Source organism: Psittacula echo, assembly GCF_963264785.1.
Source record: "Psittacula echo genome assembly, chromosome: 5".
In the NCBI taxonomy this organism is placed as follows: domain Eukaryota; kingdom Metazoa; phylum Chordata; class Aves; order Psittaciformes; family Psittacidae; genus Psittacula; species Psittacula echo.
In genome coordinates, this window is record NC_137739.1 from 19,169,287 (window position 1) to 19,184,781 (window position 15,495).

General features: G+C 43.3%; 1 protein-coding gene across 8 annotated transcripts in view; it reads left to right on the forward strand.

The window, feature by feature from the left end:
• The first annotated feature begins 23 nt into the window (after positions 1–23).
• GLYR1 (glyoxylate reductase 1 homolog) overlaps positions 24–15,495 on the forward strand; it is a 31,397-nt gene continuing 15,925 nt past the window's right edge. For 5 of the 8 annotated variants that reach the window (XR_013956809.1, XM_080617619.1, XM_080617618.1 and 2 more), the window contains exons 1-4: positions 24–106; positions 2,186–2,222; positions 3,481–3,560; positions 15,024–15,162. Coding sequence is in view for 7 of the 8 variants with exons in the window: in XM_080617619.1 (XP_080473745.1) it covers positions 69–106; positions 2,186–2,222; positions 3,481–3,560; positions 15,024–15,162 (294 nt within the window). In the remaining variant the exon portion in view is untranslated. Of the gene's footprint in view, positions 107–975; positions 1,069–2,185; positions 2,223–3,480; positions 3,561–5,046; positions 5,204–15,023; positions 15,163–15,495 lie in introns of those variants that run through there. The other 3 variants (XM_080617621.1, XM_080617624.1, XM_080617622.1) reach the window with 3 other exon arrangements.

The window sequence follows — 15,495 nt, forward strand, 5'->3', positions numbered from 1 at the left end:
GCTCCCCTCGGCGGTGTCGTGCTGTCCCGGCAGGCCTCGCGCGGCGCGGCTGGGGTTCTGTCGGTAAGATGGCGGCCGTGAGCCTGAGGCTCGGAGACTTAGTGTGGTGAGTGGCGTGGCGGGCGGCGGAGGATGGCGGGGCAGACACTTCCTGTGAATGAGGCTGAGGTGCTGCCTGTGGCAGAGGATGCGCGGGCCGGGCGGTGCCGGGGCTGTGCCCTGCCCGGAGGAGCGCGGCGGGAGCCTGAATGCCGTGATGAGCGCTGTCACCCCGCAGCTGAGGGGGGATTCCCGACTCCTGGCTGCGGGTAGGGAGGGGCTCGGCAGCGCAGCCGGCGGGGGGGCCGCGGGCCAGGCGGCTGGTGTTGCTACTGCTGTCCCTCGGGGTCTGTGCGAGATGGGGCGGGGGGGCGGCGGGGCGGCGATCCGCGGCAGTGTGCTGAAGCGGGCCGGGAGCAGGCAGGCTCGGTTCTTGGCCGGGCCCGCGCCGGAGTCTAACGGGAGGCGGAGCATAAAAGAACCTGTGTAAGATGGAAGGAATGAGGGGAGCCGGGTAGGGGGGCGATCGTTGCGGGGCTCGGTTGGAAATATGGTGTTCTCCCAAAGGAGGTGAGAACGGACATAAAGTTAGTAGGTGTTTAGGGAGAGCAGCGATACAATTTCTTGGCAGTGCTTTAATGAACCAACACGGCAAATCGGGAAAACAGCGGTTTTTTTGCACGTTAGGATGTCCCTGTTGTAGCTCACAGAAGCCCCTTTGTCACTCCAGTTCTGCCCTCTAATAGTTGGAGACCTGTGATTTTTTTACCTGTGTGTATTTCCTGATCAGAAGGGAAATCCATCGAGCCCTGCAAGCACTGATTCTTTAAGAGCATAGGCTCTACTGTATTTGATAGGCGAGGATGTCCTGCTAGGGTTTGCAAGAAAGAGCTAATTCTCAACACGCAAGTGCATGCATTTATATTTATATCCCAGATAAAAAGAAGCGCGTGCTCCATGCTGTGACAGCTGCAGTTTCTCATCCGAAAAATTGACAGTGCTGTGAAGTTGTCTAATTTATGTAGCAAAGTAAGTACAGATTGGTTCCTTTTAGCAAATAATTTATGTTTTTTTTTGAAGGCAGATTTGGGGAGTGCACTGCTCACAGTGTTGGAAGGCAGATTATCCTGCTTTAGTTTTGTAAATGACAACCTAGACAGGTACTATCCCTAGAGCCGTCATGGAAGAACTCTGTACAAAGACAGTAGCATAGGAAAGACTTTCATGAATGTCTTGTTCAGTACAAGAATGGAAGTACCAAATATGAGACACGATCACAGTTCCACCTCTTGGCAGCGTTCTTGCCTGAACATGGTTGTGGAATAGTCTGTTCAGCACTGCCATCTCACAACCGCTTGCTGAGAGTTACTGGTTTGAGAGTCGTGGGCTCCACAGGTTCTTTACCAGTCTCTTGCAAGACAATGACTGATAAGGTTTTGTGAAAGCTTTGCCACCATGCTGAGGGCTAAGACTAATGTCTCCTCTGAATAAATACTGTCGTGTAGTTTTCATAATAGAAACACTTGCAAGTGTAGGAAATAACTTTTCTGCCTTTTTAAATGGCTCTATTATATCTTTAGCATGTCTTACTGTGGTGGTGAGCACCTGAAGAAAGTGATAAGGAACTCCTGTTCAGGGAATCCTGCCAGTAATTCTTTCCAGTGGGAACTTCTAAGAGTCTTAATTCTCTGAGCTGGAAATCAGTGGCTGCTCTGCTCACTGCACTGTTATGTCTGGATGACTATAAGTTACCAACCTGAACATTGGTTTGATTGCCTGCATCAATATGTTTTCCAGTTCCTTGTGAAGGAATATCCAGTATTATGGGAGTAATAAGCACTGTAACACTGTGTTTTCCAGGCAGTAGCAGTGGTGCTGCTGATCTGTTCATTTAAATTCTGATAGACTAGTGAGATCATGGTGAGAGGCTTAGTTTAGGTGCAGGTATCTAACAGTGTAATGCTAGTATGTCAGCTGGGTGTCCTGCCTGTCACGATAGGTTTAGAATGTAAGTTGTAACTCTCGTAATACAAAAAATGTAGCATAATCCAAAAAGGTAAACATGGGATAGCTGGTCTGTTTGTTGGTTGGTTGGTTTTTCTTTTCCTCTGGTTCTAGTGCCTAATACTTTTTTTTTTTTCTCTAGGGGGAAGCTGGGCCGGTATCCTCCATGGCCAGGAAAGGTGAGGTTTGGCGGCTCTTTGTTTTTTTTGTTTTTCTGTGTGTGTGTAGGGTTTGGTTTTGTGGGTTTTGTTGTTGTTGTTATTATTTTTTTCATTATTATTATATTACTTTCTTAGGTTTTTGTGGTGTTTTTTGTTTGGCTGGTTTTGCTTTTTCCTTCTACACTGAGAGAATTGCCTGAAAACATTTCAGTTGAAGATTAATACTGGATCTTGTTTGTTTGTTTGTTTTGTTTTTTGTTTTGGTTGGGGTTTGAGTTTTTTTTGTTTTTAATACATACCCCACAAATTAAACTGTGAACCAGTTTAGGGCTTTATTTAATATAGTTCAGCCTGTCACTCAGAGCTGTTAGTTCAGAAGGAATCAAAAGTAACAGAGCAGTTCTTCCAGCTCTGAAACTGATTGTGTTTCCCAGATTTACTTATTTGATTCCTATTGGTTTCTGCAAGATAAGTTTCTTTCCTCCCATAGTAAGTTGGTTGGTTAAATTCACTGTGTTAAGTAATAGAAATAGTCTGTCTTCTCAAGATATTTTTTAGAGCCACGTTTTTTGAGTAATTCTGGGGTAGGGAGTAGTTCAGCTTTCTCTTCGGGTTTGGTTGGTTGGTTTTTGGTTTTTTTCCTGATGAAAGGCCAAAAAGTTTTAAAAAATTATATGTGCCATTTTTATTATTTCTACTTCTCTGAAAGAACTTTGTATTTATTTTTGGTGTATGTATGAGGATTAAGCATGCTGAGAGAACAGCATGTGGCAGGGAAAAGTGTTGTTGATGTGGCTGACAACCATTAATATTTGGTTATTGGATCAAGTGGACTCCATGCTCCCCTAGAGCTTTTCTGGTGTCAGCTGTGTAACTGAACGACAGCTTTTTTCTAATATTTTAAACTGCTAGCAGTTTAAACACACACTGTTGTGCGTGTGAAGACAAAGGTTTAGATGGAAATATTAGAAGTTATTATTAATGCCAATTTTAAAAAGATTGATAACTTATCTATTGGAGTTAAGGAGAAGAAAAGCTCACTAATAGTGTAGTGATGCATCCATGGAGGGTACTTTTTCACTCTGCTGCAGCATACCCGTATCTAAGGAAATACATGGCTTACGTATTTACTTGAAAGACTTTTACAGATTCAGGATTCTCTTCCTAATCAGGTAGAAAAAGCAAACAAACCTACAGTAGCTGTAACACATGACGTAAAATCATAGGGTAAATTTTCATAACGTGCTTTTTAACTTTCACTTCTCATCACCTTCAGATTGTTAATCCACCGAAAGATCTGAAGAAACCTCGTGGGAAAAAGTGCTTCTTTGTGAAGTTTTTTGGAACGGAAGATCAGTATGTACCTGCTTGTTTTCATCTGGGCAAAATACTGTGCCATATAATAAGGATCTTTCACGGAAGAAATGTTTACTAACACAGTGCAGTGGAGCTTTACAAAGGATTGTCTTTTATCTGTACTTTAAAAAAAATTTACTATCATTGCATGCTATAGCTGCTCATGTGGGGGTATGAAGACTGGAAAGACATCTCATAACTAAATCATGTTATGATTTCAGTTGCTGCTGTGTAGAAAAGCTCTTGGTAGCTTGCCATTTTTAGGGCAGTAGGTGTGACATGACAGGGTTAGATTTTAGCCTGTGTGTATGAGAAGGGTACAGCTAATGAGTGCATTTGTTTTTCTGCTAGAGGAATAAACCAGCACTGTATTTGATGTTTGTAAAAGAATATACTGTCATACCTAGTGACTGAAAAAATTCTTGCTGTGCTTTGAAAAGACTTTACAGTACAGGGAAGTAAAAACTATTGTAGGCTATCTTTTTTCAAGGCAGAATTTATTGATTCCAAACACATCTACAAAATCATAGTTGTCTACACTTGGATAGTTACAAATTGGAAAACAAAAAAACAAAAAACCCTTCAAAACTACCCACTGCACTGAGAACTTTGGGATTTAATCAACCTGAAAATTATTTTGCTATTTCCCCCCCCCCTTTATTTTCTGTTATTTGGTATTGAGTTTTACAGTAAGGGAGAAAATTGCAATTACCTGTGGAAGACTAGAAAACCCTTAACTTTTTTAAAAAATGGAACAACTGAAACCATTTAATGGATGTTTGTCAAGGAAATTATTGAAAATAATAAATTCTTTTTGCTCGATATTTAAAAATAAATTTCCACTAAGAACTGAGGTCTAAACTTGATGGAGTAGAGTGAGTACCATGTAATAGTATGAACTTTAGTTGGATCTGAAGTAGTCTAGGGCAGGTGCAGTTGATATGAGGGGAGAGAGTGGTTTTTGGTGGTGATGTTGTTGGACATGGTTATTTGAGCAAATCAAGTTCTAAAGTTAAGGAGATTGACTATTTTTATCCTGATTGTTCTTGATTCTTGTATTTCACATTATTGAATCAATTACAGAGATGTTTTGTGTTAAGACATCCCAGAGGGACCTTGACACGATTGTGAGGTGGGCTGATGCCAACCTGATGAAGTTTAACCATGACAAGTGCAAGGTCCTACACCTGGGTTGGAGCAATCCCAGACACAGCTGCAGGTTGGGCAGAGAAGAGATTCAGAGCAGCCCTGTGGAGAAGGACTTGGGGCTGTTGGTCGATGAGAAAATGAGCATGAGCCGGCTTCAATGTGCGCTCGCAGCCCAGAAAGCCAACTGCATCCTGGGCTGCATCAAAAGGAGTGTGACCAGCAGGTCGAAGGAGGTGATCCTGCCCCTCTACTCTGCTCTCGTGAGACCTCACTTGGAGTATTGTGTGCAGTTCTGGTGTCCTCAACATAAAAAGGACATGGAACTGTTGGAACAAGTCCAGAGGAGGGCCATGAGGATGATCAGGGGACTGAAGCACCTCCCATCTGAAGACAGGCTGAGAAAGTTGGGGCTGTTCAAGCCTGGAGAAGAGAAGGCTGCATGGAGACCTCATAGCAGCCTTCCAGTGTCTGAAGGGGGGCTATAGGGATGCTGGGTATGGACTATTTGTTAGGGACTGTAGTGACAGAACAAGGGGTAACAGGTTAAAACTTAAGCAGGGGAAGTTTAGATTGGATATAAGGAAGAAATTCTTTACTGTGAGAGTGGTGAGGCACTGGAATGGGTTGCCCAAGGAAGTTGTGAATGCTCCATCCCTGGCACTGTTCAAGGCGAGGCTGGACAGAGCCTTGGATGGCATGATTTAGTGTGAGGTGTCCGTGGCCATGGCAGGGGGTTTGGAACTAGATGATCATAAGGTCCTTACCAACCCTAACTATTCTATGATTCTGTAAGACAAATTTGGAAAAAAGTGGTTGTGTGTGGTACTGTAGCTGAGATTAGCGACAGGATTGCAAATTAAGAATTGAGAGCTGCAAAATAATCGGGATTTATTACACGATTCTAGAGCTCTGGCGAGGGAAAATCCAGTTGTCTTTCACTGTAAGGTAGTGTGGTGGTTGTCGTGTGTCCCCCTCCCATCTCCAGCTTGTGAAATTTATCAATTCCTGTTAATAATTTAGAAATTTGCTCGCTTTGACTGGCATACCCTGCTGGAAAATGAAATAGAAATTAATGCTCTCCCCTTTGTTCTGCTTTCAAAATAATATTAATAGGCAGAGAAGCTTATGTGCCTGTTCTGTCCTGACTTGGAAGTTTAAAAGAGTGTGCTGGCTAGAACACCACAGTTAAGACAGCACAGTTCTAACCAGTATGCTGCTTGAGAAATCCTGATCTTTGAGCATTATCAACAAACCAGATCAGGAAAAATGTAAATGATTTTACTTGAAATGTGAGTGTGAAGAGAAAAAACCCTTGAATTATTTTGTGGAGTAAACTAATGTGTTCTGCAGATACATTTTTATAAGTGCATGTAAACAGTAAGTGGAAAGACACAACTGACGAAACGTCACTATTCTACATATTGAAGAGTGTGACAAATAGCATTATGCAAAGTTCCATCACTGACTGTAGTCCATGTTGTGATGAGTACACTTACTCGTACTGATACTCTAGTGTATATTGCTTCTGTTTTCTAGCACTTCACTCTTTCTGACACTTTCAGGTTTGTAAGGTGATGTTCCTGTTTCACTGAGCCATTTTTATACTTCTGTTCTTGCTTTACTTTGTCAAGGTTCAACAGGTAAGCTATTTGCTTACCTGTTACCTGCAAGGTTCATACAGGTATAAGCTATTTGCCTGTTGTCCGGTGTGTATAGGGTGAAGGTGATGCTAGCTGCTGAATAGAATTCCTCTCACAAACTTCTGAGACTGGTTGCCAATCAGTTTGTTGATGGGTAGGCAATCTCACACTTTATAGTCTTATTTTCTTCTGAGGTTTCCCAGGTGACTGAGGTGGTCAGTAATGCCACAGTTTCAAGCTAGGTAGCTGTTTCCTCCTGACTTAGGTGGCTCCAGTTTGCCATACCATAGCTTAAGGAGAAAGCTGTTTAAAAGTGAGAACTGGTGTGCATGCGTCTGAGTGGAATGGAGGGGTAAATATAAACGTAGTGATGAGTTTGAAAGTGGCTTTGGTGTAGTGTATGGATAGGTTTTGATTATTTATAACTTAAGAAAATGTGATTTTCCCAGTGCAATGCTGCAGTGACTAAGGAAATGTTATCTGGGAGGCTGTGAGTAGTTTTGGCTAAAGACAGTAAATTGGGAGCATGAGTACATTCAGACTGTGGCCTAAGACCTGGCTTTTTGATAAAGCTTCTACTGAGCTCTGTGTTTCTTGTGTTAATTGTACAGATGGAGTCAGTTGCTTCTGATGTGATGCACATATTCATGTAGTGCGTCTTATTTACTTGTTCTCCACATTGATAAGGATATCTTTCTAGTCTGCCTTAGAGTTATTTTTCTGACTGCCTCTTCTCAGAACAAGTCACATTAAAAGAGTTCTTCATCTAAAACTGAGAAGACCTGATGTTTCCTGCCCACAGACCTGGCAAGGATGTAATAACATTGAAATATGGGAGTATAAACAAAACGATTTTAATTTAGTCTTTCTAAATAGAAGTGGAACTTTGAACTCTTACCTGTGTTTCTAACTGTGCTTTTAAGATAGTTTTTGAAGTCCCGTTTCATTTCCCAAGCTACAGTCTTGTCCTAGAAAGTCTTTGAAGGTAATTCCAGTAGTCAAGTGCTGCAGTGTAAGAACTTATACTTTCCTATATATATACCTTTTTGCTTTTAGTAGTTAGAACTAATAGACTGGCAGGCCCGCGGCTTGCAAGCCTGTCTTAGTGTGCTGCATCCAGTTCAAAATATTCTTACATTTCATAGCCTGATTGGGAATTCATTGTATGACACTGTTAAAAATAAGAAAAAAAAAATATTTTGAAGGTATCATTCTACTGTGTTTCGTAGAAATAGTAGCAAAAGTCCTATAGTTATCAGAGATGTGTGCACAAACATTTACCTTGTGTCTCTCCCTCTTCCCCCTTTAGATAGTCTGTAATAGCCTTGCAATAACCTTGTAATAGGTCTTGCAAGTCATATATATCAGTCTTAATAGGAAGCTTGAATAGTCCATTCTTACTCATAGCACTTTTATGAAGCATCAGAACGAAACTAGTCTTACTAAATGTGGTGGAGTCAAGGGGCTCTTCCTGACTTGATGTATTAATTTAAAAATTGAAAGCTTGCAGTCCAAGATAAGTATAATAATCTGCAGTCTGTTGCAGCCGTGAGAAGAAGGACTTGAGGGTCTTGGTTGATGAAAAGCTCCCCATGACCTGGCCATGTGCACCTGAGCCTGGAAAGCCCCTTGTGCTGGGCTGCATCCCCCGAGTGTGAGCAGCAGGTCAAGGAAGGGGATTCTACCCCTCTTCTTCCAGCTCTGGGGCAACATCACAAGATGGACATGGAGCTGTTGGACCGAGTCCAGAGGAGGACATGGAGATGATGCAAGAGCTGGAGCAGCTTTGTTCTGGAGACAGGCTGAGAGAGCTGAGCTTGTTCAGCCTGGACAAGAGAAGGCTCCAGGGAGACCTTAGAGCAGCTCCAGTGCCTAAAGGGGCTGACAGGAAACCTGAAGAAGGGCTTTGGACAGGAGCCTGTAGGAACAGGACAAGGGGGAATGGCTTTAACCTGACAGGGGGGAGATTGAGATGAGCTCTCAGGCAGAAGTTCTTCTCTGTGAGGGTGGTGAGGTGCTGGCACAGTTTGCCCAGGGAAGCTGTGGCTGCCCCATTCCTGGCAGTGTCCAAGGCCAGATTGGATGGGATTTGGAGCAACATGATCTAGTGGAAGGTGTCCCTGCGTGTAGCAAGGGGTTGGAATTGGATGAGCTTTAAGGTCCCTTCCAACCCAAACCAGTCTGTGATTCTGTGATAACTCAGCAATGAATTAATGCCCTAAAAAAGCATTAGTGACATTATATTACTGAAGATGTCATATCAGTATGAGAAATTTCTGGATATAGTCTTTCTGAAATGTTCATTCAGGTCCTGACATCAGAAAACAAAGTTTGCCAGGTATTAGATATGGTACTTCTTGGCAGTCTGACGGTACAGGCCAAGCTGACAAGAGGGAGTTAGCTTATAGCACTGGTTTTTCTTAGCTAGGCAAATAATTCTATGCAGAGCTCTGTATAGCCATACTGCTGCATAGCACAGTCAGCTGGCATGTTGTTAGGCATCTCTGCAGGCAGAGTGCCATAGGTGAAAATGACTACAGTAAAAACTTTTCCACCTCTTAGTGGTATCTTTGGATGTGTAAGTACTCTGCAGCGGTTTTTTATTGCACAAATTTGAAAAACCTAGTACTTAGAATTTCTTTTAGTATTGCCCTGCTGCTTTGTTTTCTTTTGATCAGTATGCACTCCATTTAGCTGCATGGGCATTCATTCTAATTTAGTGTGGTCATTTTTTGGTGTTTTTTTTTTTTTTCTTTCCGATGAAGAAATTTACATATCAGATCCTGTACTTGAGCCATTTGAGTTTACTGATGGAAACTGAGGCATTCCCTTTTAACAGCAGGAAACCCATTCTGATTTCTTTGTTGTGTGCTCACACACACTGGGCTTGTAAATAACCGAGGAGTTTTCCCTTGACTTTTGAAGTTGGTTGTGTTAGCATTTAGTGTGGACATCTATACTGGTGCAGTGTAGAACATGATTAATTTTTTCCCAGACTGTAGTAAGTACCAGACATTTTGAGATACAGTGCCACAGTTGTCCATCCCTAAACAAAGCTTATAAAATTTTCTGTTTGTGTACAGTCCTCGACTTCCATTTCTCCAGTTTATCGTGAGGAAGTAATATCTTTAGACTGGAACAGGGTGGCTTCAGTGTTGAGTGGTTAAGGTCTACTTGCCTGTGCTAAGCTCGTATCATAGATTTGAGTCTGGCAGATCTGGTTGCATCTTTCCACTGCCACTCTGTTCCGTGCAGCTGCAGGTCACATTCATAGTATGTGTTAGCACCTTTGCTTTAAAAGCATTGGAATTTTTGAGTATTGTTCATAAATATAACATAGATTTTACATGAGTAGTGGTTTTATATGAATGATATTTTGGAGAGGGTGAGGAAGGGTATGGAGAAACTTAACAGAGAAACCCAGTCCTAACATGTACCTTTTTTACATCTTTTCACTTTTTATTTAGCCCGTTTTTTAACAGATGTCAGATGACTCTATAGCAGTATGAATACATTTTCATCTTAAATATGACATCTTCAATAATGTCACTAATGCTTTTCTAGGGCATTAATTCATTGCTGGGTTATCATACAGGTTTGTGTTGGAAGGGACTTTAAAGCTCATCCAATTCCAACCCCCTGCCACAGGCATGGACACCTTCCACTAGACCAGGTTGCTCCAAGCCCCATCCAACCTGGCCTTGAACACTGCCAGAAATGGGGCAGCCACAGGTTCCCTGGGCAAACTGTGCCAGCGCCTCAGCACCCTCACAGGGAAGAACTTCTGCCTAGGATCTCATCTAAATTTCCCCTCTGTCAGGTTAAAGCCATTCCCCCTTGTCCTGTCCCTACAGGCCTTTGTCCAAAGCCCTTCTTCAGGTTTCTTGTCAGCCCCTTTAGGCACTGGAGCTGCTCTAAGGTCTCCCTGGAGCCTTCTCTTGTCCAGGCTGAACAAGCCCAGCTCTCTCAGCCTGTCTCCAGAACAGAGCTGCTCCAGCCCTTGCATCATCTCCATGTCCTCCTCTGGACTTGTTCCAACAGCTGCACATCCCTCTTGTGTTGTTGCCTCAGAGCTGGACACAGGACTGCTGGGGGGTCTCTCCAGAGCGCAGCAGTGGGGTAGAATCCCCTTCCTCGACCTGCTGCTCAAACTCTGGGGATGTGCACTTGAACCCAGAACCCCTCTGTATGCTGGGCTGCATCACCAGAGCGTGAGCAGCCGGTCAAGGGGAGCTTCCCGTCACCCAACACCCCCAAGTCCTACTCCTCTCGGTTGCTCCATCCAGTCTTTGCCCATCCTGTATTTGTGCTTGGGATTGCTCTGACCCAGGTGCAGCACCTTGCACTTGGCCTTGTTGAACTTCATGAGGCAGGCATTGGCTCACCTCTCCAGCTTGTCCAGGTCCCTCTGGATAACATCCCTTCCCTCCAGCATGTCGACCACACCACACAGCTCCATGTCATCAGCAAACTTGCTGAGGGTGCTCAAGCCCACTGTCCATGTTGCTGACAAAGATGTTAACAGCATTGGTCCAGTGTTGACCTGTGGGGAACACCACTCATCACTGAGTGCTACTTGGACATGGAGCTGTTGACTGAAACTCTTCGAGTGCAATGATCCAAATAGTAGTTCCTTTTATATGTTGTGTGCTAGAGGCCTCTTATCTAAATATTTGACTTTGTTGGCATTGAGGTTGTTGCTTAACAGAGAGATATCTTGTATCTGAACATGAATGATTGTTTTGGTGGAAAGTTCTTTTGTTTTTAACTGTTCTGAGCAGAGATAGAACCTTATAGAAGGTTGTCCACTTAAGTGACACACACAAAAAACAAAGTGGAAAGGAAAAGACTTTTATTATTGTGGGTTTTTTTTTAATTTTATTTTATTTTTAACATTGAGGTAGCATTTAAGACTTTCTTTCACTGATTAGTTTGCCTCTGAGATCACTATCTCTTTGTCATGGAGGATCTTAAGTGCCAGGATGCATCTTTGAAGCTAGGATCGAGAAAGCTTTGTGCTTTAGATGTTCTCCATAACAAAGGAAAAGTAATGAGAAAGGAAGCTAATGGACATGTGTGGTGAGGAGGGATAGGATGTGCAGAAACCCAAGAGAATGCCTTGATAGAAAAAAGTAATTTTTATTTAGAACTTCAAATTTGGCAACAAGGTTTATCACGCCTTATTATAATGTACTCCAAAATTTTGACTCCTTCATATATATAACGGAAGGGTTTTGTGAGCTGATGTTGTCTAGTACCTAGGGATGCTTTGTCACTGACTGCCACTCAGAAGAGCTTTACAGTAGAAGAGAATTTAAAGATACAGTTCACTAATGTCTGGGAAGCTAGACGGGATTCTTTGAACAGTTGCCAGATGGCAGACTCTAGTCTGAAAGTAATAATTTGACTTTTTATGTTATATTAAGTCAGTATTATGAAGAAGATGTAAACTAAGCAAAAGGATTGATCTTTGCATGCAAAACAGTACTGGGGTCTGCTTCAAGACTATGGGCATCCTGGTGTAGTCTGCAGTGGCATTGTGAGAAGGATGCCAGCGTGTTTTGCAGTCAGTTCCCAAAAAGCTGCAGTCTGCTTCAAGCAGGTCAATTCTTACTACAGTGGCTAATGCCAGCAAAGAGGATTTCCATGGTTTTAAAGAGTTCAGTGGGTTATATTCATAAAGAGAGGACAGCAAGATCCAGCAAGGCATAACAACAATAATAATAATTACTATTATTTTTATCTTTATGTTCAGCTTAGCTGTGTGACATAATGCTTACTGTGTCTCAAAAGGCAGCTATTAAACTGTTTCAACTGCTTGCAAGAGCGAAACTGCACTGGAAAATACTTAAAACCTATAACCATGGCTAGTTGATGTTTGTAACAGAGGTGTTTTTTTCACTGGCAAAAGCTCTGACCGCACCACCCAAGTCTTGGAAGGCGGACGCAGGGACTGTGAGAATGAAGATCCTTGCCCCACTGTAGGAGAGGATCTGGTTTGAGACCATCTTAAAAACCTGAGCGTACACAAGTCCATGAGACCTGATGAAATCCATCCGCGGGTCCTGAAGGAGCTGGCAAATGAAGTTGCTAAGCCACTGTCCATCATATTAGAAAAATCATGACAGTCAGCTGAAGTTACCAACGACTGGAAAAAGGGAAATATAACCCCCATTTTCAAGAAGAGGAAAAATGGATGGCCCAGGGAATTACAGACCAGTCAGTCTCACCTCCGTGCCTGACAAAATCTTGGAGCAGATTCTCCTGGAAGACATGCTAAGGCACATGAAAAACAACAAGGTGCTTGGTGGCAGCCAGCATGGCTTCACTAAGGGGAATCCTGCCTGACCAATTTGGTGGCCTTCTATGATGGGGCTATGGAACTGATGGACAGGGGCAGAGCAGTTGATATCATCTACCTGGACTTGTGCAAAGCCTTCGACACTGTCCCACACGACATCCTTGTCTCTAAATTGGAGAGACATCAATTTGATGGGTGGACCACTCAGTGGATAAAGAGCTGGCTGGATGGCTGCGCGCAAAGAGTTGTGGTTAATGACTGAATGTCGTTAACATGTCATTAATGTCATTAACGGCTGGAGACCAGTAACGAGTGGTGTCCCTCTGGGATCGGTGTTGGGACCGGTCTTGTTCAACATCTTTGTTGGTGACATGGGCAGTGGGATTGAGTGTGCCCTCAGCAAGTTTGCCAATGACACCAAGCTGTGTGGTTCGGTTGATAACGCTGGAGGGAAGGAATGCCATCCAGAGGGACCTCGACACACTTGTGAGGTGGGCTGATGCCAACCTGATGATGTTTAACCATGACAAGTGCAAGGTCCTACACCTGGGTTGGAGCAATCCCAGGCACAGCTACAGGTTGGGCAGAGAAGAGATTCAGAGCAGCCCTGTGGAGAAGGACTTGGGGCTGTTGGTCGATGAGAAAATGAACATGAGCCGGCTTCAATGTGCACTTGCAGCCCAGAAAGCCAACTGCATCCTGGGCTGCATCAAAAGGAGTGTGACCAGCAGGTCGAAGGAGGTGATCCTGCCCCTCTACTCTGCTCTCGTGAGACCTCACTTGGAGTATTGTGTGCAGTTCTGGTGTCCTCAACATAAAAAGGACATGGAACTGTTGGAACAAGTGCAGAGGAGGGCCACGAGGATGATCAGGGGACTGGAGCACCTCCCGTCTGAAGACAGGCTGAGAAAGTTGGGGCTGTTCAGCCTGGAGAAGAGAAGGCTGCATGGAGACCTCATAGCAGCCTTCCAGTGTCTGAAGGGGGGCTATAGGGATGCTGGGGATGGACTGTTTGTTAGGGACTGTAGTGACAGAACAAGGGGTAACAGGTTAAAACTTAAGCAGGGGAAGTTTAGATTGGATATAAGGAAGAAATTCTTTACTGTGAGGGTGGTGAGGCACTGGAGTGGGTTGCCCAGGGAGGTTGTGAATGCTCCATCCCTGGCGGTGTGCAAGGCCAGGTTGGACAGAGCCTTGGGTGGCATGGTTTAGTGTGAGGTGTCCGTGGCCATGGCAGGGGGGTTGGAACTGGATGATCTTAAGGTCCTTTCCAACCCTAACTATTCTATGATTCTATGATTCTGTGTTTTGGGACCAGAGAAAATCAGTTTGATTGGGTTTTACTGTGCACTAGGAAGCAGTTAGCCATCCTAAGCTCAGGAGAAGCTTTTCTAAAACTTATGCAGGTCGGTTTTCAGTTGGATGGAAGTAGTTTTGTAACAGTGTAGCAAATAAGCCTGGGCTTCAATCTGGGGAGAGAGGAAGGTAGTCTGTTCTCTGAGAGCCATAAGGAATTTTGGGAGCAAAGGCATTCTGCTCAATGGCAGTGAAGGAGTGATAGAAGAACTTGTCAACCTCAAGGAAAGCAGAGTTGTCACCCTCTACTTGACCACTTAAACATTCAGTAGATGTCAAGAAGTCCTATTTAGCAGCAGTGGGAAGTTAACTTGAGTTTCCTCGTAGGACTGCAGCCAGGTTAATGCTGTGCTACTGTACCAGTTTATCTTAAAATATCAGTAGTGAAGAGTGGTTCTTTTCACTCAAAAATGACAACATTTTTGTGGTTTCATGAGGAATATCAAGGTACATCAGAAACTTCTTCAGCAATAACCTATGGTGTTTGTGCTCATTTTACTTGTGATTGTGTCTATTGAGAGATGTAATTTTGCTTTTTTTTCTTGTGTGTGCAAAGTATGTTTGAACAAGGGTGGATGGCTCAGAATTGTTTTGTGACCCCTGCTTTCAACAACCTCTTGAGCAGATTCATATTATTGACTACCTTTTGTGGAAGCATGTGATTATGGGTATTCCCCCTGGTGATACAAGAGCAGTTACTAGGCTGCCTCTGTTCTAAACAAATACCTGTGATCACATCCAAAAGCTGTCTTGCTGATAGCATATATGGTTAGCGCTTAGAGTGGAGCACTGCTAGCATAAGAGGATATAAAACTTGAGAGAGAAACGAAGTGCCAGAAGAAAGTGCTTGGTGAATGCAGAAATCACAGCCTTTCAGGCTGTAGAAAGCAAGTGAATTTGGGCTGCTGTCATCAGTAGCTCTGGAGAAAAAAAGGTGTATCTGTGCGGTTTTGGAAGTGGGATGGTTGAAAAATTTGCTGTTTGGAGAATATAACTAACTTATTTTCTTGTTTCTAGTGCTTGGATCAAAGTGGAGCAGCTAAAGCCTTATCACCCTCACAAAGAGGAAATGATAAAGATTAACAAGGGTAAGCGCTTCCAGCAAGCCGTGGATGCTGTAGAGGAGTTTCTTAGAAAAACCAAAGGCAGGGACCAGGTGAGTGATTTCTTTCTTCTCTGTGAAAAACAAAACAAGTCTTGGCATGAATGATGATCGGGTCCATTTCTGTGTGAAAGAAGTTTGTCGCATCTGGCAAGTTGAAGGCAGGTTCATTTTCGTGCCTGTGGGGTTCTTTTTGAGGTTTTTTCTTTTTTTCTTGTATCCTCTTTTCTTCCCCGTTCAGTCTTGTTTGATGGGAAAAAGGTGGTGTTGAACTGATGGAGAAACTGAAGAGGCTAATTGATCTGCTTATGATGATTTAATACATTAGTCTTAGGTCTTGGGCTAGAAGTTGATATCTGCTAATCTTGTCTTCTGTATACTGGAAGT